The sequence below is a fragment of the Aspergillus undulatus genome, assembly GCF_047715775.1.
Source record: "Aspergillus undulatus strain CBS 261.88 unplaced genomic scaffold BDV17scaffold_9, whole genome shotgun sequence".
In the NCBI taxonomy this organism is placed as follows: domain Eukaryota; kingdom Fungi; phylum Ascomycota; class Eurotiomycetes; order Eurotiales; family Aspergillaceae; genus Aspergillus; species Aspergillus undulatus.
In genome coordinates, this window is record NW_027396613.1 from 228,009 (window position 1) to 249,174 (window position 21,166).

The 21,166-nt window shown below is 51.3% G+C and overlaps 9 protein-coding genes across 9 annotated transcripts; 5 read left to right on the plus strand and 4 right to left on the minus strand.

Annotated features, from left to right (window-relative positions):
* Window positions 1-100: 100 nt before the first annotated feature.
* BDV17DRAFT_256026 (EthD domain-containing protein) lies at window positions 101-1,063 on the plus strand. The gene is made up of 3 exons (XM_073757005.1): window positions 101-414; window positions 499-695; window positions 779-1,063. Exons 1-3 carry the CDS (start codon window positions 229-231, stop codon window positions 864-866), a joined length of 471 nt encoding a protein of 156 aa, XP_073618408.1. The 5' UTR covers window positions 101-228; the 3' UTR covers window positions 867-1,063.
* A 1,329-nt stretch (window positions 1,064-2,392) lies between these two features.
* BDV17DRAFT_288643 (uncharacterized protein) lies at window positions 2,393-4,497 on the plus strand (the record flags this gene model as incomplete). Its single annotated transcript, XM_073761451.1, has 3 exons — window positions 2,393-3,251; window positions 3,309-4,198; window positions 4,261-4,497. The coding sequence occupies 3 exons, from the start codon at window positions 2,393-2,395 to the stop codon at window positions 4,495-4,497; spliced, it is 1,986 nt and encodes a 661-aa protein (XP_073618409.1).
* A 522-nt stretch (window positions 4,498-5,019) lies between these two features.
* BDV17DRAFT_288644 (putative MYB DNA binding protein (Tbf1)) lies at window positions 5,020-7,736 on the plus strand (the record flags this gene model as incomplete). The annotated part of the gene is made up of 4 exons (XM_073761452.1): window positions 5,020-5,137; window positions 5,248-5,753; window positions 5,801-6,454; window positions 6,510-7,736. 4 exons carry the CDS (start codon window positions 5,020-5,022, stop codon window positions 7,734-7,736), a joined length of 2,505 nt encoding a protein of 834 aa, XP_073618410.1.
* Window positions 7,737-7,977: 241 nt separating this feature from the next.
* BDV17DRAFT_239958 (putative TFIID and and SAGA complex TAF10 subunit) lies at window positions 7,978-9,243 on the plus strand. The gene is made up of 2 exons (XM_073755938.1): window positions 7,978-8,462; window positions 8,559-9,243. Exons 1-2 carry the CDS (start codon window positions 8,097-8,099, stop codon window positions 9,018-9,020), a joined length of 828 nt encoding a protein of 275 aa, XP_073618411.1. The 5' UTR covers window positions 7,978-8,096; the 3' UTR covers window positions 9,021-9,243.
* Window positions 8,908-10,206, minus strand: BDV17DRAFT_256035 (S19 family ribosomal protein). The gene is made up of 4 exons (XM_073757006.1): window positions 10,146-10,206; window positions 10,067-10,082; window positions 9,753-9,935; window positions 8,908-9,655 (listed from the first exon to the last, which is right to left on the minus strand). Exons 1-4 carry the CDS (start codon window positions 10,186-10,188, stop codon window positions 9,613-9,615), a joined length of 285 nt encoding a protein of 94 aa, XP_073618412.1. The 5' UTR covers window positions 10,189-10,206; the 3' UTR covers window positions 8,908-9,612.
* A 471-nt stretch (window positions 10,207-10,677) lies between these two features.
* On the minus strand, window positions 10,678-12,634 carry BDV17DRAFT_240000 (MFS transporter). The gene is made up of 2 exons (XM_073755939.1): window positions 11,137-12,634; window positions 10,678-11,083 (listed from the first exon to the last, which is right to left on the minus strand). Exons 1-2 carry the CDS (start codon window positions 12,517-12,519, stop codon window positions 10,760-10,762), a joined length of 1,707 nt encoding a protein of 568 aa, XP_073618413.1. The 5' UTR covers window positions 12,520-12,634; the 3' UTR covers window positions 10,678-10,759.
* A 2,407-nt stretch (window positions 12,635-15,041) lies between these two features.
* BDV17DRAFT_240018 (inositol polyphosphate multikinase) lies at window positions 15,042-17,212 on the minus strand. The gene is made up of 2 exons (XM_073755940.1): window positions 16,530-17,212; window positions 15,042-16,367 (listed from the first exon to the last, which is right to left on the minus strand). The coding sequence occupies exons 1-2, from the start codon at window positions 16,616-16,618 to the stop codon at window positions 15,113-15,115; spliced, it is 1,344 nt and encodes a 447-aa protein (XP_073618414.1). The 5' UTR covers window positions 16,619-17,212; the 3' UTR covers window positions 15,042-15,112.
* Window positions 17,213-17,616: 404 nt separating this feature from the next.
* On the plus strand, window positions 17,617-19,600 carry BDV17DRAFT_240034 (uncharacterized protein). The gene is made up of 5 exons (XM_073755941.1): window positions 17,617-17,790; window positions 17,843-17,928; window positions 17,989-18,006; window positions 18,059-18,307; window positions 18,365-19,600. The coding sequence occupies exons 1-5, from the start codon at window positions 17,674-17,676 to the stop codon at window positions 19,290-19,292; spliced, it is 1,398 nt and encodes a 465-aa protein (XP_073618415.1). The 5' UTR covers window positions 17,617-17,673; the 3' UTR covers window positions 19,293-19,600.
* BDV17DRAFT_288650 (quinone oxidoreductase family protein) lies at window positions 19,378-20,431 on the minus strand (the record flags this gene model as incomplete). Its single annotated transcript, XM_073761453.1, has 2 exons — window positions 19,378-19,600; window positions 19,653-20,431. 2 exons carry the CDS (start codon window positions 20,429-20,431, stop codon window positions 19,378-19,380), a joined length of 1,002 nt encoding a protein of 333 aa, XP_073618416.1.
* Window positions 20,432-21,166: the final 735 nt, after the last annotated feature.

Sequence of the window (21,166 nt, forward strand, 5' to 3'; positions counted from 1 at the left end):
AGTATAGCAAGCTAAATTGTTTTTGTTAGATCTAGCATCAGCTTATATATACTGCATGTGCATGTCAAATTTCCCGATACATATAATTCGCCGTCGCTGTCCGGATTCTTGGATCGGGTCATTTTCACCCCATATAACTTCTCCAAGGTCTCGTCTAAATAGCCCTGTAAATTACAGAACACGATTCAGCTCCTCCCCGTGCTCCAATCTCTAGAATCCAGCAGCAAAATGGCCCTCAACATCACCGACCCTGCGGGTCCCACCAACCCCGAAGACCAGGTCCTCTGCCTCACAATCCTGGGTTACAAAAAACCAGGCATGAGCGAGGAAGACTACCGCAAGCACATGACGACTGTTTCCGCGCCCCTAACGACCGATCTCATGGTCAAGTATGGTATTCTACGATGGACCCAGGTATGACCGACCCTTCTTCCTACATCTACACCCTTCACCAACATCGACAACAAATCTAACCAAGAACTTCTGGGTGATACCTAGATTCACAACACAACACCCACCAAAAACCTGATGTACGAAATCATGGACCCGCAGATGGCCAATATCGCCGACTACGACTGCTTCAGCCAGGTCGTGTTTCGCTCGTTCGAGGACTATAAGCGCATCAAGGACGATCCTTGGTATAAGGAGCACTTGGTGGGTGATCATGAGAATTTTGCGGATACGAAGAGGAGTCAGTATGTTTTCAACCTTTTTATTCAGCTGCTTATTTGTATATTGGAGAGGAGAGTGTATTCGGTGGCTAACTGTGCTGTTACAGGATGACGATCGGATGGATCTCGCAGTGGATTGACCAGGGCCAGAAGGTTGACAATTTTAGGAATGCTGAGGAGAAGAAGGACAAATAAATGTTTCACGTCCTTGAAGCTGGCTTGGGTACTACTGCATTGGTACTCGTGCAGCTACCTCCCATTGAATAAATCGAATCATTGCCTGTCCTGTTCTACAATGTTTAGTACGTAGACATCTCTCAAGACTGCGGGGTCTGTAGGGCGTCAGACAGCGAGAGACCACTCAATCGCCGTCACCGACCAAATGAAATGGTAGTCTCTGGAAAAAGCAAATTGGGTATTATCCAGAGTAGTGAAGTATTATCTATAGTTCTCAACCGACAACAACCGTTGCCATGACTATGATTATGGCGTACCTCTCAGTATCGTACTCGTCCCTGTCAGCCCTCAAAAGCACAGTCGTGGCCTCCGGCTTGTTTCCCTCCGGTGTCCCTCCCAACATACTCTCTCCCTATCCTCCCCTTCTTCTAGAATATGCGCAGCCGACGAAAAAAACAAACAATTATAACCCTCCAGCCATCAGCACAATAACCCTGCCATAAAGCATAAGGCTATCCTAAACTTAGACCAACCCCCTTTATAAGTAATTTATATTAGGAGTCAGATAAACACACCACCTTTTTTCAAAACTGCAAGTCAGTAATCTGCACTATGCTTAAACTAAGCTTAAGCCTCCTCGAAAGCTTGGTGGTATTCAGAACTAAACTCAAACCAACCTCAAGTCCTCCACCAATGGATCCGGGTTTGCACATACCACTACGACCAGATATCGCTACGGGCCTATTGTATATCAGCCCCAAAAGCCGTGCTCTATTTCTACATTGCCGCTGCGCAGAGCGCGCAGCGTCAGCTGTGGCGCAAGGCTGGGATTGTTGGGCTTTTGACAATTGTCATGGTCCCGTTTACGTGGGTTTGTATGACGGGACCGTATGAGGTGCTTTTTGAGTTGCGGAAGGGTAGTCGTGCTGTTGGATTGAATGAGACTGGGATTGCGACTGGGACTGAGATGGGGGCGGGGATGATAGGGCTTGGGATTGGGGTTGGGGTTGGGTCTGGCAATGCGACGATTGTGGAGGTTAAGGGACTAGTTATTAGGTAGGTGAGAATGCATCTGATTAGGAATTAGTTCCCACTTCCTACGGCTGGTCTTGGGCCGAGGATCTCAGTTGTGTCTAGTCTTAATAGAGTGTAAAATTATTGGGAGCTCGACAGGGTGCTGATTGCAGGATGCCAAGCGTGCCGTAAGCACGGCGCGAGTTAGGGCTGGAGACTCGACAAGATGAGCAATTGAATCTAAACTACACGACTAGTGTGACTGTTCAGCATCTCTGTCGCTAACGACTGTCGCATGATGCGATTTCATTCGATTATTCACTGCTGTATCACAACCGGACCCCGAGTCCAAGTTTGATCCCCGAGCTTGTGCAGACAAGCCCGGGGAGCAAACATGATTGCATCTCAGTGACCAGACTCCACCCCATCGACATAAGCCCAAGCTACCAAACCCCTGATCCCAGGCAACGGCAATCTTCCCTCACACTACCCAGGTCGACTTTGGTCTACAATCAGCAAACCGGAGTACGATGCCCAGTCTACGCTCCCTCCTCTGTCTCCCTTCCCGCGCGCAATCAGCAGAGATAGACGGCGGTCCTCTCGCCAACCATGACCTTTCCGTGTTTCTACACATCGAGCGAGGGCTCCGTGCGAATCCTCACGGACTAGCTGTCATAAGCACCCATCAGCCGCCAGACCACCTCTCCTCTCTTATTGGCAGTTATAACAAGGGGATGAACGGTACCGCCAACCATGGTCTTAATGGCAAGCGCAAGTCAGGACAGACCCAACATAAGCCTCTGACTTATGCGAAGACCGAGACTGGAGCTGGAATTGGAACTGAGACATGTCTCGCCTGGACATACACTCAACTACACCGCGGCGCTTTGCGAGTGGCGGGAGGTCTATTGGCGAGCGGTGCAAAGGGGAATGGAACGGGCACAATGCTCCTCCTTATCCCGAACAGTGTCGAGTATACCGTCCTTCTCTGGATGGCTGTTATCCTTCGTCTGACAATCGTACCTCTCGATCTGAGCTTCCTAACCCCAGAACGGCACAATGACCTTCGCGAGATGCTTTGCCTGCTCAAGCCATCCGTGATCGTCGTACAGGGTGCACAGGACACCGAGACGCTCGATGTCGCAATGAGGGATCTACCTCGAGATACCAGTAGCAAGAGGATTCTGGGAATAACCCTCGCCGAGACAAAGCACGATTTGGATCTAGGGTTTCAGCGAAAGTCGATCTGGAGATCACTTCTGTCTTATGCGGCTTCATCGACCCTCTCGGCTACCGGCACGGTGTCTCTCCTCACCACAGCTCGATCCGATGACCCAGACCGCACGTTCTCGATCCTGTTTACGTCTGGGACAGAAGGGGAGCCGAAAGGTATGTCTTACCTTTGGAGGAACACATAGTTAGAGCGAGACATTAACAAGCCCAAAGGCTGCCCCATCCGTGTCTCAGGAGTGGCACACGTCCTTCAGAGCCAATCGTGGCTTCTGACACCCCCAAACCCACCATCATCAACAACAACACCATCACCAACAGCCCCTCGATCTCAATCTAACCCAATCGTCGCCCTCCAACAAGCCCACAACGCGCGCGGCATAGCCCAAGCACAAACCCTCCAAACATGGCGCTCGGGTGGAACAGTGGTACTGACAGGCTCCGGTTTCAACAGCGCTGATCTCGTTGACGCAGTCGAGAAACAACGCGTCTCGTTCATTGTTATGACGCCGGCAATGGTGCACGGTGTTTCCGCGGAACTGGAACGGAAGGCTAAATTATGGACTGTTGACGTGGATGTTTCGTGTGTAAAGACCGTCCAGGTTTGTGGGGATGCGATCACGAGGGATGTACTCGAGAGTTGTGGACGGTTGTTGTTGAGCGCGAGGGTTGTTGTTCATCGTGGGATTACGGAGATGGGAGGGGGAGGGGCATTTGTTTGGTCTTTCGGGAAGGCGCAGAGTTCCACTGACAAAATTATGAAGAAGCCCCCGTTCCACGGTGAGATGAGCTCTGTGGGAACTGTCGCGCCGGGGGCGGTTGTGCGAATTTGGGATTCGGAGGGGGGCGTCGTGACGAGGAGGGGAGAGGTGGGCGAGGTGCATGTTTGTTGTGGGGGTGTCATTCCAGGTTACCTTGATTCTGTCTCAGCCGATTCGTTCTATGAAGATGGAAGGCGGTGGTTTGATACGGGGGATGTGGGCATGGTGGACAAGAAAGGGATTGTGTTTATCCTAGGACGGAAGAAGGATGCCATTCAAGTCAACGGGGGTGTGGTGATGCCTGCCCCGATAGAGAGTGTTCTGGAGAAGTTTACTTCTACTCGGGTGAGTGTCCACATTCCATAAACTTTTTAAGCCTATGGATATTGAACTAATAACCTGAACAGGCTTGTGTGGTCAACGTGGAGGGCCCGTTTGCCGTCCTCGAGCGCTTCACCGGCAAGACAGAAGCCCAGATCAAGCGCCACGTCGTCCGCACCCTTGGAAACCAATATTCTCTACAAGGAGTGGTATATTTGAAAAGCGTTGGGCTCAAGAAGTTTCCAGTCAATGCAGCGCACAAGATTATCCGGGCGGAAGTGGAAGACACTGTGTCGCTGTACTTGTCTCAGAGTCTAGCTTAGGGCTAAGCTATCTATCTACACCTGCACATTAAGAACCCGCCCCCAAGCACCTCATTCCCGCCATAACCACCCGCCACACCCATGTATATCAATAGTCATATCATAGCACATCCGCACAATCAGGTCTTATTCACATTGTACTTTGCTGTTGAGATGTATAAATAGATGAGCCGGAAATTATTTTAGCCTCAGCCTTCCACATCGCTAAACATAAAAATCTTCCTTCAAGCACCCATAGCCACCGTTCCCAGACATACATACTGCTCGGCTCATTTAATGGAATCATATAAGCGAATGTATTCTGTATGAAGGAAGACGAAGCCCGCCAAGCACTCTATACGAGGTTGACGTCATTCGTGCACTAGCCTTTTAGGTTAGCGCCATCCTTGTCTAAAATAGTACTAGTGCTCACGTGCCTTTTGCTTGGATAGCCACACGTGACAGCATTCTTTTCAGCTTCGAGCCCTACGAGCCCGCCCTACCCCTAAGCCCTCATTGCTGATCTCGGAAGCATCATCTAAGATGTCGGCGCCATCTCCTCCCATCATGGTCGACGCCGGGGAGTCAGGCCCTTCTAATGAGGGCCAGGCGTCTGCTGACCTTCCTGCCTCCCCGGTCCTCAAGGAGGAGGGTCATCACGGTAAGCCACCCCTGCCGCGTTCGGTGTCTCCCTCCAGCCTTTACCCGGGCAGTAACACTCCCAGGATTCAGTTTGGTCACGATTCTAAAGCTGACTATCATGATTTACAGGCTTCTCCAAATTGCCTCACCCCCTCGATGATGATGGATCTCTCTCCCCCCGAGCGTCCAAGAAACGCCGCCTTGAAACCGACCCAGAGGACAACACGACTCCGCAGCCCCAAGAGCAGCCTCAAGAACAGCCCCAGGAACAGTTCCACCAGCACGATCACCGGCAGTACAACCTTCCAGGAGCCGGAGATCAAATAGAAGAGGAACTGGCATCAGCGCTCGGCGGAGGCGTGGTCGACACGGTGGAAACACCGGAACACAAAAATGGTCAGATTGACCAACCCGGGGAAGGCTCGATGCAGCCAGAGCAGAACACGCATATCGACTCGGACGTTGCTACTGTGATTTCGAATATAATGAATCATTCGGAGCGCGTGGAGGAACAATGCGCGATGGGACCGCAGCAGCTGCCGGACCTTTCGGGTCAGGGTGCCCCTAAGGGGATGGTCTTTGTCAAGGCCAATTCCCACCTGAAGATTCAGAGCCTGCCCATCCTGGACAATTTGGTGAGTTGTCACTGCGATATTTATGAAGAGTGAAGCTAATTCGATAGTCCACTCAAATTCTCTCCTTACTAGCCAAGTCGACTTACCAAGACATCACTTCCTTCGTGTCAGAGCCAGACTCTGAGAATGGACAGGCCTACGCAACGATGCGCTCTCTCTTTGATCACACGAAGAAAGTCTATTCTACCAAGAAATCGTTCCTATCTCCGATCGAGCTCGAACTCACTGAACCCCATCAAATCGACATTATTCGGAAAGCGAATCTGGCTTCGTTCGTTTCGAGCATATTTGGCACTCAGGAGATTGGCTTCTCTGAGCTGAACGACAACTTTCTCGATGTTTTTGTTCCGGAAGGCGGCCGGCTTCTCAAACAACAAGGTGCTCTCTTCCTTGAGCTGAAGACCCAGGCGTTCATTGCGTCAATGAACAACACCGAGCGGACACGCACTGAGTTGCTATACACTCTCTTCCCTGATAACCTGGAGCAGCAGCTTCTGGACCGACGGCCTGGAACGCGGCAGCCCGCTCCGAGCGAAACCGACTTTGTCAATCGTGCCGGGTCGCGCCGCGAGATTCTCCTCAATGATATCAACAATGAGGAGGCAATGAAAGCTTTGCCGGACAAATACCACTGGGAAGACTTTCTTAGAGATCTAAGCTCGTACATCTCGAAAAACTTTGATACCATCAACAACCAACAGGTTAGATCCTTGAGTTACATTATTTCATTTAGTGCAGACTGCTGATGCGAATTAGTCGAAGAAGGTCACAAAAGGACGACAACCGTCCTCATCAAATGGCGACTCCGAGCCGCCTAGTGCCCCTCTCCAGACTCAATTTCCCGTTGTTACGCAGGCGCCGGAGGTTCCTGTCGACAGGAATATGCACGGTGACCTGGTCGCGCGTGCAGCTCGAGCAGCACAGATTGCACTACAGGGCCACGGGCTGAGACGCTCGCAGCAGCAAGCTCAACAGCAGCAGCAGCAACAGCAACAGCAGGCCCAGCAACAGCAGCAACAACAACAGCAATACCAGCAACAGCAGGCTCAGCAACAGGCTCAGCAGCAGCAGGCTCAACAACAGCAGCAGCAGGCATCCCAGCAGCAACAGGGAATACAAATTCTGCAAGGATATGCTCCGGCGCAACAACAATACCAGTCTAGCCCGGCTCCTTCAGGGTATCAACAATCGCCCGGCCAGTATACGTTCCAGCAGAGCCCCATGCAAAACAACTTCCAGCAGTACAGCCACCCTTCGCCGTCTCCCATACCAGGTCGGCCGAACTCATCGACCGCCAACCACGGCTACATGCCAGGCATCCCTCATTACTCTCAGTCTCAACCCACGCAAGTTCTCTACGAACGAGCGCGAATGGCCGCGTCAGCAAAATCCTCCCCCAGCAGTCGCAAGTCTGGTCTACCCAGCCAGCGGCGACCGTGGACTACTGAAGAAGAAAACGCACTCATGGCTGGTCTCGATCGCGTCAAGGGCCCTCACTGGAGCCAAATTCTTGCCATGTTCGGGCCCGGTGGTACAATCAGCGAAGCACTCAAGGACCGCAATCAAGTCCAACTCAAAGACAAAGCCCGCAACCTGAAACTCTTCTTTCTCAAAAGCGGAATCGAGGTGCCTTATTACCTCAAATTTGTCACTGGGGAGCTCAAGACTCGTGCACCCGCGCAAGCCGCTAAACGCGAGGCCCGCGAGCGGCAGAAAAAGCAGGGCGAGGAGGACAAGGCTCATGTTGAGGGGATCAAGGGCATGATGGCGCTGGCGGGGGCTCACCCGCAGCAGGTAACGCATGCGCACGGCCACGAGAGCATGTCTGCGTCGCCGCTCCCGCCGGATCCTAACTTTGACCAGACGGCGGAGCAGAATCTCATGCAGACGCTGGGGAAGGAGGTGCATGGGGAGCAGTTTGGGCAGCCGCAGCATCATCATCATCATCATCATCATCCGGACAACATGCACCTGGGGCAGTGAGCGTTTTCGTAGGTGAAAAGGCGTAAACCAGCGAGTGTAACATTATTGCAGACGGATCGGAGCGTTGTATTAGTATGAAATCTAATAATTTACTTACTATACGCATACTATATGGAGTAGCAATGTCCTCAGAGTCATGGTGGCAGACCCAGAGAGCAGAGCTCAGAGTGGGTCCGGAAGACCAGCAACCACCGAAATTCACTCTTCTTTGTCTTCATACATCTCCCTCTGTTGTCCGAGTAATCCCTTCAATAACTCGACCCAAGTTTCATTGTCCGATTAGCTCCCGATTGCGTGAATTGTCACTGCCCCCATTGTCCCCTCACCCCTGCCGCCAACACCGCCAACTCATCACTCGCTATGTCCGAACCGCCCTCATCCCTACCACCACAACCACCACAAAGCACACAACCCCCCAGCTCATCAACACCACAACCAAATCAGACCTCACAACCGCCCTCGTCGTCCGAAACCGTTGTTCCGAAACCCGAACCGGACGTCCCTGACGCCGCGCTAGATCAGTCCATCGAGCAGGACGCTGAGCTCATGGCGAATACCAATAATACCGCTGCTGAGGCTGGTGCCGCGGGCGATGCAGCCGCTGGCGCTGGAAATGAGGACATTGGGAACCCGGTCCAAGCGACTTCTGTTGATGCGGCTGCGACTTCGAAGAAAGAGACTAGTCTCAGAGAGTTTTTGGGGAAGATGGATGATTATGCGCCTATTGTACGTCACCTCACCTAACCCGGCCATGTGTATGGCCGCGGCTCAAATCCACCTACCTCATCTATCGGAAAGCATTACTGACATTTCAAACTATAGATCCCCGACGCCGTAACATCCCACTACCTAACCCTCGCCGGCCTCCCACCCCCCGGGAACGGACCCAACCAAACCCCCCCACACTTAGCGCGTCTCCTCGCCCTCGCAACCCAAAAATTTATCGCCGACATCGCCGCAGACTCATATCAGTACGCGCGCATCCGGGCCTCAAACTCCTCATCCGCAAGTAACCCCATGGGCTCGCTGAATGCAGCGTCGGGGCTGGGCGGGCCCAGCGCGCCTGCTGGTGGTGCTGCGGGTGGTTCTGGGGCTGGTGATGCGGGGAAGGGAGGAGGGGGTAGTAGTAAGGCTGGTACGCATTTGGGGATTCAGAGGCCAGGATTTGGGGGTGGTGGGAGTGGGGGGTCGGGGCAGGGGAGGACGGTGCTTACGATGGAGGATTTGGGCATGGCGGTTTCGGAGTATGGGGTTAGTGTTAAGAGGGGGGAGTTTTATCGGTGATTTATTCGCCTATTCGGCTTGTTGAAATGGATTGGGGGCTGCCTGTGTCTATCGGACCAGCCGGGTGGTTGCTGGGTTCAAGCCGAGATGCTAAGGTGGAATCTGGGTTTGTCGGTTGGCTGGGTTCTTTTTCTATCTTCTGGATATCATGGCGTTCGAGAGGGACTCTGAGATTTCTATGGCGCTACCGGGCAATAATAAGAATTAGCAACGGACTTGATATGACTTTGATATCTGATCTGAGAGTACCAGCGTGACTCTGGCGTGTGCTTTTGTAGACGGGCGCTATATTTTTCAACGAGGGTTCATTCTCCAAATGACGGTGGAGCTGACCGCAGCGTTCCGTAATCACGCATGCCAAAAGAGACCCTACGACTCGTCTACAAAACCATGCACTCGCAAAAAGTTATCCCACGCATAAATCGCATAGCGTGTTGATATTGATACAGGCAGCAAATAAATATACACGGCCTCAGGATGGCCAGATAGACGTTGAACACCGCTGGTAAAATAAAAAAATAGAAAACTCCCAACCCAGACACCCATGCATCCAATATAGGACAGCCAGTCCAGCACGCAATCGGACCATCAATCATTTGTTCTTCGAGAGCTTATACGTGAACCTCTTCCGCGTCCTGCATATCAGATCAATCAGTCAGTCACCGTTAATACCATTCATTTGATCCATCAATAGGGAAATAAGGTTAGTGAAGAAGCGAGAAAAAGACATACGGCGAAAACTCCCCCAGTTTCCGACCAACCATTTCATCCGTAATCAACACATCATGATAAGTCTTCCCATTATGCACGGAGAACCGGAGGCCCACGAAATTCGGAAGGATTGTGGCACCGCGCTTCTGCGTTCGGATCGGGGGCGTGTTTGGGGGGGGTGGGAGTTGGCGGGGGAGGGGGAGACTGTTATTAAGATATATTAGTGAGGGGCTTTTGGTTTTGGAGGATGGTGTTTTCTGATTGTTGGTTGAGTTGGGCGACAGAGAATGAGATTGAGAATGGTCGGATTGGATGAGTGGGTTCATTCAACGTACGGGACGATATTCGGGCCTGGAGGAGGTTAATTTGCGATACAGTGAGCTCGTTATTGAGTTGGATATAAGAGTTACATACCCTTCCACACGGACCGCCCGAACAGAACTCGAGTAGCGTGCATTTTGGCTGCAGAGTTGCGATCTGATGTTGCTTTCGGTGGTTTGCGGACTTGCGATAAAATGTCCCCGTCGCGGAGATGCGGGTTATGTAATCTTAATGCCTTAGGCTGTAAGGCAGGTTCCGGCGCTGTATACTTAACGTAAAACTACTTCGGGATTTCTACTGAGCTATAAACTGGGCTATGTGGTTTCCAGTTTATTCCTTGGGCATATTATATATTGATCTGAATTAAACGAAGGTGGAATATTGGCAATGGGTTTAACAACTATTAGTCTATTACCTATTCAGCTTCATGCTGATTTCCTGCTTTACGCGGATTTCGCGGGATTCACCACTGCGCTATAAACTGAGCTATGTGGTTTCCGGGCCATTGCGTGCGCCAGCATATTCATTGATCCGAATAGAATAAAGATGCGGCATTGGCACGAGTTTATAAAATATTAACTTATTATCCATTCAGCTTCAAGCCGAATTCTGCTCTAAGGCGATCTATATCTATAATTCTCTTCCCATCTACTATCATCTATCCATACCAATGTCTCATCATCCATTTGCTTGATCCATAACCGGAATCAAGCATGCGAAGCAAACTTCGACCACCCCCGAATAACATGTCCAAACTTCCAAAACATATACGGCAGCGGCGTCATGGCTACAGAAATACACGCCAAAATGGTCAAGGTGTACTGGACACCCATATTTTTGTAGAACGGGATCCCGACGACCGTCATACCGCCAGCCGCGCAGTATCTTGAGACAGTCATGAAGCCGGGAGCGGATGCTGCGTAGGTATCGTACGAGTCGATCACGTACATGTAGCTTGAGATGAAGACGGTGATTGTGCCGAAGCCGAAGACAGCGGATGCGACAATGGGGGACCAGATTGAGATGGATTTCTGTTTTGGTTAGCGAGTTGGAGGATGATTGACGTGTAGTAGTGTAGACTTACGTAGTCTGTCCAGCCCATCCAGAACAAACCGATCGGGATGAATGGTGCGCCGAGCATGGCAAACCATAGTCTGTTCTCGGGCCTTGTGGGATGAGATTTTGCGGTGCTTTCGTCGTCTGAGCTGGTGTTCCCAGGGGTATCCGCTCCCGATACAGTTGAAGCTTCAGTCATTGAAGCAGTGGCGGCGGCAAACTCCTTCTTCGTCCACGAATAGACGACAGGAACCCAGAATGAAGCCAATGCAATGCCCACGTACATCGCGACGAATATGACATTGGTCAGTCCTTGACTGATATCATGAACCTGCTCGAAGATATACGGATACCCGTCGAAGAAAGTGAACAGCACAATGTAAATGACGGTCATGTATAAGGAGATAAACAGAATAATCGGCTCATGAACAGTGAGCGTAAACTGGCGTATGCAGGCGCTGGTGATGCGCGAGAATAGCGCAATCTTTTCCATGTCCATCTCAGATCGGTACCTCAGGTCGCCAGTGATTTTGCGATAGTGCGCTGCCTTCCATCTCAACAGCAGAGGGCCGTAGGTCTCTGGTTGAAATAGAAGAATCAGACCCATGACCAGACCAGACATAATGAGCACGATCCAATTCGTCCAGCGCCATGAGAGCGTGCCCTGGCCCATGTAGAAGGCTATGACAGGCCCAAAAACAGGTCCACCAAAGGAGGTGATGGCATAGAGCGGGAAGTAGAGAGTCTTCTCCAGCGGATTCCAGAGGTCCGCGATTGTTCCACCGGCGCAGGTAAGAGGGGGGCAACCGAAGACACCCGCAAGGAACCGAAACGCCAGCTGGGCGCCAAAATTGGGTGCAAGTCCACTAGCCATGATGAAGACCATGAAGAGCGTAAGGGAGAGAGTGTATACGGCATTGCGGCCCACGATTTCTGACAACGGTCCGGACACGAGGGAGCCTGCGGCGAAGCCAAGGAGGTACATTGCCGTTGCTAACGATGCAACCACCTCACTAACGCCGAACGCTGCGCTATTCTGAGGTATTACTGCCGACTCTATTGACGAAGCCGCGCCGACTGCAAATGCCAGTGCCGATACTATTAAGGTAGCAGTAACCCGACTCATCATGCTATAATTGTGCGGATTTGCCGCGTCCTTGTCGTGCTCCCAGCCGACCACAAACACCGTCGTCGGTGCTCCATCCGCGCCAATCCTCTCTCTCTGCCGGACCCCGGGTGGGAGAGATAAAGGTCGCAGCCTCGATGGCTTGTCTTGGATTATCTCATTGCTTTGGTCTATGCTGGCGGAGATGTCGTTGCTTTCTCTTTGCGTTGAAGCCCACTCTGGGTGTTCAGAAAGTTGTTTGCGAACAGCCTGTCCGATGCGCCGGTACTGGAGATAGGACTGCATGGTTTAGTCCCAGTCGAGTTGCTTGTCATCCGGGAAGAAGAAGAAAGCAAAAGTTTTCATACGTGAAGCTATGGAGCCGAGAACGCGTTCGAGCCAGCCGATTGATAATCATGGTCCCATGGATGAACAGCTTAAGCCCCGAGTGAAGTGGCCTGACTCGGTTAAAGGTGGATTGCAGGGTCCGGGCGGGCCGTCCACAGAAAGTTTGCGACTAACTCCCAAGTATTATTCATGATGGCTCATGAGGGTTGCGATATGAAGCCACGATCTCTTTGGAGGGTCCGAAGCCGAGTCATTGCAGGGATCCTGCATCGTAATCGGCCGTCTCAAGGGTCCCAAGACGGGGACATTCTCCCATTTCGTGTCCGAGGGGGCTCTAGCAGGATTCGAGGGAAGTGGCTAGAAACTAAGAAAAGTGATAGAAGAGTGACGTTCAGATACGGAAACTTTGTCCCAACTCCGAAATCCGATGTCCGAAGTCTTCGGTCCGAGCAGCGCGAATGTGGTAATCTTGCCCGACAGTGGGGCCAGCCTTATTCGTGTATTGAGGCTTAGCATAACTCCATATAGATCCCACTCTCAGCGTAGATTTGTCTCGCTTCCGTTCTCGTATAATTATGCATATTTTTCATACAAGTTCATATCCAACATTCAAAATCCTCAAGTCAGCTTTCCTGTTCCTCGATGAACCTCGTTACCACCTCAAAAATGTCGTAGTTGATCACTTCCTTCGTAGAACGCGACATCATCCCCGGAAACCATCCTATACTTGTCAATAAACCTATCTTCTCCCCTACTTCGGAAATCAACAAACCAGCCAGCCACATCACACAGTACTTCACATACTCAGCTATTACCCTCATTCCGCGCTTACTATTCTGCATACGCTGTGCGTTCTCCAGCATGCTCTGTACTCACGGCCGGCGAATCTCCATATACTGCTTGGCAGCTGTAATGACGGCGTTCTTATACCCCATAGTACCAGGCGTGTCGTCCTGATAGGCACCACGAATAGTATGGCCGAGCAACATAGCAAATGCCTCGACGTCCTCCAAGGCCTGCAATCCTTGGCCAGACGTAGATGGAAGAGCATGGGCTGCATCTCCTACAAGGACCACACCGTCTCGCTCCCAGGTCGGCAGCTGAGGCATTGTCCATGTAGGGTACATACTCTTGACCTCCAAGGAATTCAGTATCTTCTGAATAGTCGGATCACCCAAGTGCGCGTGTCTCTCGCGTAGTTGTTCAGCGACGGCATCCATGTCCATTGTCTTCGGCTCAGGACATTCGTGCACGGCGTACGTTGACCACCGGCCTAACGGCCCTCCTGGATCTGAGACATGATAAATGGAATCACGTTTTGACACAGAAGGGGCACTGTTTGAGTAGAAATATCCGAAGAAGCCATTACCTCCAAGGACCAGATTCATGCTTCCTTTTTCGACAAGATCTTTGACTTCTTCTGAAGAAATGAATCCGCCAACACCGACGAGGCCCCTGCCGCATTTAGTTCTGCTTTCATGGTCTAAGGGTGCGTTTGCTTACTGAAACTCAGGCTTGGTACAGCCCCTCCTCCCCCGGAAATAACGCTTCCTTGGTAACCCCCTTGATCCCATCCGCACCAAGCACCAAATTCGCCTCAACAGACTCACCCCCGTCAGTAAAGTGCACTACATTCATTCCTTCGCTATTCGAAACAACCCTCACCACCCTCCTCCTCTCAATATCCTCATCCGGAATCCTCCGCCTAATGTTCGCCCAAAGCGAATGCCGACTCGTACCTAACAAATGAACCCTCTTCCCATCCCCATCCGGATCAGCCGTACAGTCAAGCCGTACAAGTAACGTCCCATTCTTGGACCTTAAATCCTGATGAGCAATGGCGTATCCGCCCCGTACAATGTCGCGCGCGATATCCTCATCTAGCCGTTTTAGGACGTTGAATCCATTAGCGAAGAGACCTAGACCGCCGCCGACGATGAGTGTTGAGGAGTGAGTTGAGTTTTCGGAGCTAGCATCCCGGTTTTGGGCCGTGGTCTTGATGTTTGTCTCGTAGGCTTCGTAGATAGTGATTTTGTGGGTTGAAGGGGGAGGTGGCAAGGGGAGGTGTTTTTAGTTGCAGGTATGCGGTGCAGCCGGAGATGCCGCCGCCGATGGTAACTATCTTCATGGGAGCTGCGTGTTGTGAGATTGGAACTTGGTTTTGAGGAGGTTGTGGGCGTGGACAGAATGAGATTTAGAGATCATTGTTGCCTGAAGTGTCGTGGTCATGGTGCTCGTAACTGAGCTCGTATCCAAAGTATATTTTGCTGGGAAATACGAGGATCTCCACGTCAAACAAGCCAAGCTATAGTAGGGCTGAAAGTGACATCATTAGAGCCACAGGTCTCTCGGTGCATTGATGATCACTATATCAAGATGGTACATGGTCATAGAATAAAAATAGCCTAATGTCAAGATGGGTATGCTCAATTGTGAATATCTAAGCTAGGCTAAATGTTCGAGATATGAAGCAGGACATGTTTCGAAGCCGCCAGCGACAACGATGCGAGTGTCCGTATATTGATCGATGCTGGGATATATAGCAAGAATTTCACTCCGTCAACAATTCCTCAAAAATGCGAATAAGATTGCGCACTCCGACAAGGACATTCTCATCCGGCCCCTGACCAGGTGTCCAGCTGGCGTGGGCAAAATCGATCAAACGGAGGTCATGTACCTTTGGCCCATCTTCTTCATCCTCCTCGTCCTCGAGATCTCCCAACTGAGTGGTTTCCGGGCCAATGGTGATGTTGATTGCTTCATTGGGTAATCCACCCTCCCCAACCGGGAGACTGCCGGCCGTAAGACTGGATAGATCAATCGTGCCGCCCTCCTGGATCTCGAAGCCTTCCAAGTCATCTTCGTCATCTTCGTCATCTGATGTTCGCGGGGGAGCCTCTTGGGCTTTCTTTTCTTCTTCGAGAGCCAGCTTCATCGCTTCTGGATCCCCTTCGTAGATGATCAGAACGCTAGAGGAGTACATTCGGCTCTCTTCAGATTCGAGTACTTTTTGGACGCGCTTCAACCCATCCGCCAGTCGGCGAGCCACCAACTTCGAGTGGTCCGCTTCGGCGGTCTTTGCGCCCGCAAAGTATGTCTCAAGCCCGCTTTTCACATTCTCAGCGGTAAAGGACCGCCCGTACCACTTGTCGTAGCGTTTGTAGCCATCTAGCTCAGTGACTTCGCCTTTGGCGCCTCCCGACTGTTGATAGCGGGTGATGTAGGGGTTAGTCTTGCTCCCTTCATCGGCTTCGCCGTTGACGCCCGTCCATACTTTCATCCCTGCGATCCGGAAACCAAGTGACGAGCTTGTCGTCTCCCGAGAAACTGCGTCCAGCTTCGCCCGCTTTGCAGGAATGGCGTCGTCCGCCCAGAGTCTCGCTCCGAGCTTGACGTCCAAAACGTTCGGCCGTTTGAACCCAGATGCGACATTCTCCAAAACAATCGATAATCCTGTGTCCAATTTTTTCCCGCCAGCTGCAGATGGAGTCCAAGATACGTCTTGTTCTGCGTCAACCGCATTTTGGCCGGCTGAGGTAGGTCGTGCAGCTTCGCTCGTGGTCAGAATTTCCGCGGCGTGTGAGGGATCGGCGCTCGGGATGACGATAGCTCCCTGTTGCGAAGCAGCCGCGGCAGTGAGAGCAGCAGCTGGTTGCTGCTGGTCGGTGGAGCTTAATGTTCCGATAAAGGTAGGAATAAATTCGCGAAATGCAGGATGATTGGGCATCGACTCGTAGAAGGCGATTTCTTGGGCTGTGCAGGGCTTCGCAATGAAGGAACCGGAGAGCGTCTGGCGGACGCCGTCGCTGCGGCAGAAAAAGAAATAATAGTCAGCCTTACAAGCTCGTAAAATCCGGGGAAGCAACAAAGCCGAGCTTGGGACCGAAGAAAGGATGATCCAGGCGCCTCTATTCCCTATTGGTTTCACAGGGCTGAGTCGCAGGGGGGAGGATCCAGCTGTCACTTACTGTCCAGCCGCGGCATGGTCGAAGGCCACGAAGTCGTCGTTGTCGAGCTTCTGGTTCTTCAAGCTGTCGGATTTTGAAGAAGACGGCATGTTGATCGCCTATCTGTGCAAATGGCTCATAGAATATGGCAAGATTGGTTGAATAGGACGCCAGCGCAAACAGGTCATACACAGCTCGAAGGTGACCACCAAACGCTCGACGGCATTCCGCAGATTCGCGACGCAATAACGAGAACGGGCAAGGATAGCGGTGGAACACAATTTGAAGATGGAAAGTAAGAGACGGAAAGAGAGGAACCTTGAAGCCTTTGAAAATAAGTGGGAAATGGAGAAGAAATAGGAAGACGGAAATGAAGCGTGAGAGCAAGCAAGGAAACGTGTAGGGGAAGTTGGGGCGAGGACAAAAAGCGCCGTTGCGCGACAACCGCTTCCCTCCAGCGCAAATTTGATCGGCGCAGTGTTATTTCCTCAATTACAGCTGGAAAGTACCTCTTAACCGCGCTGGATTATAGATTAGGTACCAATTTTGTTCATGCAAGGCTGGTTTGTCTGATTCTTGGGCTTCTCTCAGTGGTTGGAGAACTGCGCCTTAATATAATTCAGTTTGTGCTGACGTTGTTGCCTCTACTCAGCTTCACCTCAGCTCCCACAGACCTCTTCAATTCCACCATCATGATAGTTTCTTGCTGTCACTACAGAGTACCAGTTGCAGCCAGCTTATTGAACGGAGCCTGCAGCTCTTGTCTTCAGTGCCTGTTTCTCTACTCTACAAGATAGAGCCAATCACGCGTAGCATCACTCGTCGCCAGAACACCAAGTAGATAGGCAAGAGGAGTACACGTACACAATGACTAGTTAATACTGCAATGACTGATATAATCTCAAGTTATTAGAGCATGTTAACTTCAGGCTGAGTGAGTAGATGATTCCAGAATGTTGCTCGTCAATCACCTCCTGCTATGACTGCGGTCGGTTTGAAGTGAAATGAGCTTGCAGAGCGAGCGGTTGCAACTCAACTTAAATACTCGTTGCTTCTGTTCTACTTCGGTCTCCCTGTCTCTTACTCCTTCCTCTGTTTTGTTTCTACTCCACCCTCAGACTGTGAGGCCTCGACTATCGATTGAGCTCGGCTCAATACACCAGCCATGCCTGACTTGGACAGTGCGACAGCGAAGCAAGACGAAAACGAAGCGCCTGTTCCGCTCCAGATCCCACAGAAAAAGAAGAAAAAGAGCAAGCGACCGAAAAGCAAGAGGGGCAAGGTACAACAGCCTCATCAGTCTTTTCTCGGTGTTTTGTAACTTATCTTTGCAGAACAAACCAACGGGCTTCGAAGAGTACTATGTTGACGCCCCCATGACTGCCGAGGAGCATGAGTTCGAACTGGACCTTTACCATGTGTAAGTGATGTGTATCCGCAAGGTCACTACTACTAAGTATGCTAACTTGTGTTTGCAAAGCTCCCGACCTATTGTTCAGTAAGACGCCGGACATTCTCATAACACTCGCACGGTGCTAATGCTTCTCTAGTCGCCTGGAAGATGCCATACTAAGGTTTTCGAAGAATCGCCGAATCGAGAGCGACAGACTGGAGGTTTTTCACAAGTACCTTGCCTACGGAGGCATCGTCGTCGGCCCCAAGATGTTCGCGGGCATAGACGATCGTGGCTTGAAGGAGTTGGACAATGACCAGATCCTTCTGGCTAGAGGAAAGACAGCTGTGAATGATGATTACGCCCACCTGACCATCGATTTTGACGCTGTGGTTAGGGGATTTCTGTAAGTCTGGCTGCTCTTTCAAACAATACCAGCGGTCTGATTGACGAGATTTTGCAGGACTTCTTACTTCCCTTTCTATTTCATGCCATACAACGAAGACGTAATCAAGCTAGCTACGGTCACTATTAAAAGCTTTCTATCTTACCTTCTCTACCATGACGTGTGCCCGGAACATATCGAGAGCATATACAAAGCCAGAAAGTCATGCGATATCGCCACGGAACAACTATGGAAGAACCAGAAGCTCATGGCCAGCCCATCGAGTGACTTCAATGTGGCTTGCTCCACTCTCTTTGGAGGATTTGACCACGACCTTTACGTTGAGAACAATCAGTGGAAAAATCCCAAGGAAGACAAGCTCCAGATGAGCAAAGGCATCGCTCAGAAGGTCTCAAGATTTGGGCTAGCTGTCGCCGGATCGAGTGAACTTGTGAATTCATTCCTGGAAATGTCTAAGAGGGGCACTCTCAAAGCAACGAAGCTAGAGGGACTTCACGGCTTTGAAGTTACGGAAGTATGTTTCCTCGACGCGGGCCAGCGTGAGTGCTACTCGGCCCAGGCTCCCGATCTTCATCCTGTCGGAATCCTATGTGGCACCGCCTATTGGGACCCGGGTGAGCCGGAGTACGACCTACCCGCCGAGGAGCGCGAAGAATGGGATAGAAAGCGTCGTGCAAAGCAGCCTCTCACGTTCCTCTTCGAGGAGAGTCTTTTGGAGCTCTGCTACCCTGGAATGAAGATCATTGCCACCGTCTGGGAAGTGAACTGCGGATTTCACTATTTTGAAGAAGTTACTAGGGCTTACTGCTCTATCTACACGCCGCTCGCCAACGAACTGATGCTCGGCTGGAAGAAGCCGCGCGACCTGACTGCTGTCGATGCGGATGGGAAGGAGAATGACGAGGTAGAAGAAGTGAACAAAGCCGCGGCAGGAAACGTTGCTTGTGGGAAACTCGAAGATCTAGAGCCCCTGGAATGTCTTTGACGGACATTTATGAGTTTCCAAAAGATATATCGTTTAGAGAGCTTTCATCATTTGCAGTTTAATTCCATTCCTACATACTGGCCAGTTATGCGGTTAGGAGCAGCTTTCCTGTTGTCTTTCGTCCCTCGAGATCACGGTGTGCTTCGGCGACCTGGTCCAGAGGATAGGTCTTGTGAACCTTGACCTTGAGCTTGCCAGACTTCAGAAGATTGAACAATTCGTTGACATAGAACTCGAACTCTTCGCGAGTCTCGATGTAGCCGAATAGAGTCGGGCGCGCAATCTTAACACACTTGGGGCTCAATTTTCTGTTTCTTAATTAGCATCAATGCCAATTGCGATTCCAAAATCAACACTCACGGTAGAGGAATGGGAGGAACCGGCCCACTAGCATTTCCAAACCAGACAATAGTACCCTTCCTCGCAACAGCTTCCAAGCTTCCCTCCCAGGTATCCTTGCCAACAGAGTCATAGACAACATCCACACCCTTACCATTCGTAAGCTCCTTGACCTTCTTCACCCAATCCTTGCCCTCCTCACTGCGATAGTCAATCACATAATCAGCCCCAAGACTTTTAACAAGCTCGACCTTCTCCTTCCCACCGGCTGTGCCAATCACCGTAGCTCCAATGTCCTTCAAAATCTGGGTCATCAAGAACCCAGCACCACCCGCAGCAGCATGAAGCAAAACCACATCCCCCTTCTTTACCGGATACGTCTCCTTCGCAAACGACAAGACAGTCATTCCGCTCAAAAACGAACCCAGAACATCCTCATCCGACAATCCCTCAGGAACCTTAATACTCTTCGCCTGCGGGACAGCCGAGTACTCCGCGTAGGAACCCGTGCTCAACCAAGCAACGCGATCGCCAACGGCAAAGTTATACGGGTTCGCACCGGGCCCAATAGCCACAACGGTGCCGACGGCCTCGCGGCCTAGGATCTCGGGCTTGGGAGACGGGTATAAGCCTGTGCGGAAGTAGGTGTCGATGTAGTTTATGCCGATTACTTTGTTTCGGACGAGAAGCTGGCCTTCACCTGCTTTTGGAACGGGATGGTGGGTTCGGACTTCGAGGACTTCAGGGCCGCCGGTTTTCTCGGTGACGATGGCTTTCATTGTTGAGGAGACGGGAGGCATGGTGGCGGTTGATGGGTTGCGGTGGTTATGATTGGTTGGTGGGTTCCGTTGATGTATGGGGGTTAGTTGGGAAGTTATTGAAGAGAGCCGGGTGATGGCGCGATTTGCAGACAGAGGGGTTGAGGTAGGACGAGCGGAGGCGATGCGGGGAATTGTTCGAGAATACATTTACAGTGTAGGGAGGAGACCTGGTATGGAGATGCTGGAGCTTATATACGGAGGTCCTCCAACTCCGACCAGTGTCCTTGGATTTGTCAGTCCAGCCCTCTGCGTGAGATCTTATCCGCTGTTTAACCTCTCCAACCCCAACTCCATGGGATGACTTCATCGTTCTTCTAGCGTGCTTTTCCACGCGCCTTGGAGTTATCGCGGCATTACGGCGCAAGCGGGTGAAATTCCGATACTCTATTCTATAGTTGCTGCATTCGCCTCTTCTACATTCTGTAGGTCTGAACGCGCCAGACTGAAAATGGCATACAGAGGATGTCTAAAAGGTTCATGAAGCTAGAAACACTAAGCTTCTCACATCCGACACCAGCGGAAGGTTTCCGATCTGCCGTAATTCCGCACTTAGACTAGGATATGCATAAATTTGAGGGAGCACAAAGCCCCGCACGGATGAGTCAGCCAGATAGTTGGGAGTACACAAACTACCAAAAGAGGTAAAGGGCACATGACTTGGCCGTGCCGCGATGATGCCCAAAGGACCCGCAACACATCTTCCATCCTCCATTG

Excerpts from the sequence above, each read along its gene's own strand:
- BDV17DRAFT_256026 (XM_073757005.1), top strand. The coding sequence starts at position 229 with ATGGCCCTCAACATCACCGACCCTGCGGGTCCCACCAACCCCGAAGAC. Across the intron at positions 415-498 it reads GTATTCTACGATGGACCCAG|ATTCACAACACAACACCCAC; the intron begins GTATGACCGACC and ends GGTGATACCTAG. Across the intron at positions 696-778 it reads GCGGATACGAAGAGGAGTCA|GATGACGATCGGATGGATCT; the intron begins GTATGTTTTCAA and ends GTGCTGTTACAG.
- BDV17DRAFT_239958 (XM_073755938.1), top strand. The coding sequence starts at position 8,097 with ATGTCCGAACCGCCCTCATCCCTACCACCACAACCACCACAAAGCACA. Across the intron at positions 8,463-8,558 it reads TGGATGATTATGCGCCTATT|ATCCCCGACGCCGTAACATC; the intron begins GTACGTCACCTC and ends TTCAAACTATAG.
- BDV17DRAFT_256035 (XM_073757006.1), bottom strand. The coding sequence starts at position 10,188 with ATGCACGCTACTCGAGTTCTGTTCGGGCGGTCCGTGTGGAAGG. Across the intron at positions 9,656-9,752 it reads AAACTGGGGGAGTTTTCGCC|GACGCGGAAGAGGTTCACGT; the intron begins GTATGTCTTTTT and ends TCTGATATGCAG.
- BDV17DRAFT_240000 (XM_073755939.1), bottom strand. The coding sequence starts at position 12,519 with ATGCAGTCCTATCTCCAGTACCGGCGCATCGGACAGGCTGTTCGCAAA. Across the intron at positions 11,084-11,136 it reads GGATGGGCTGGACAGACTAC|AAATCCATCTCAATCTGGTC; the intron begins GTAAGTCTACAC and ends TAACCAAAACAG.
- BDV17DRAFT_240018 (XM_073755940.1), bottom strand. The coding sequence starts at position 16,618 with ATGCCGTCTTCTTCAAAATCCGACAGCTTGAAGAACCAGAAGCTCGAC. Across the intron at positions 16,368-16,529 it reads GACCATGCCGCGGCTGGACA|CGACGGCGTCCGCCAGACGC; the intron begins GTAAGTGACAGC and ends TTTCTGCCGCAG.
- BDV17DRAFT_240034 (XM_073755941.1), top strand. The coding sequence starts at position 17,674 with ATGCCTGACTTGGACAGTGCGACAGCGAAGCAAGACGAAAACGAAGCG. Across the intron at positions 17,791-17,842 it reads CGAAAAGCAAGAGGGGCAAG|AACAAACCAACGGGCTTCGA; the intron begins GTACAACAGCCT and ends TTATCTTTGCAG. Across the intron at positions 18,308-18,364 it reads GCTGTGGTTAGGGGATTTCT|GACTTCTTACTTCCCTTTCT; the intron begins GTAAGTCTGGCT and ends GAGATTTTGCAG.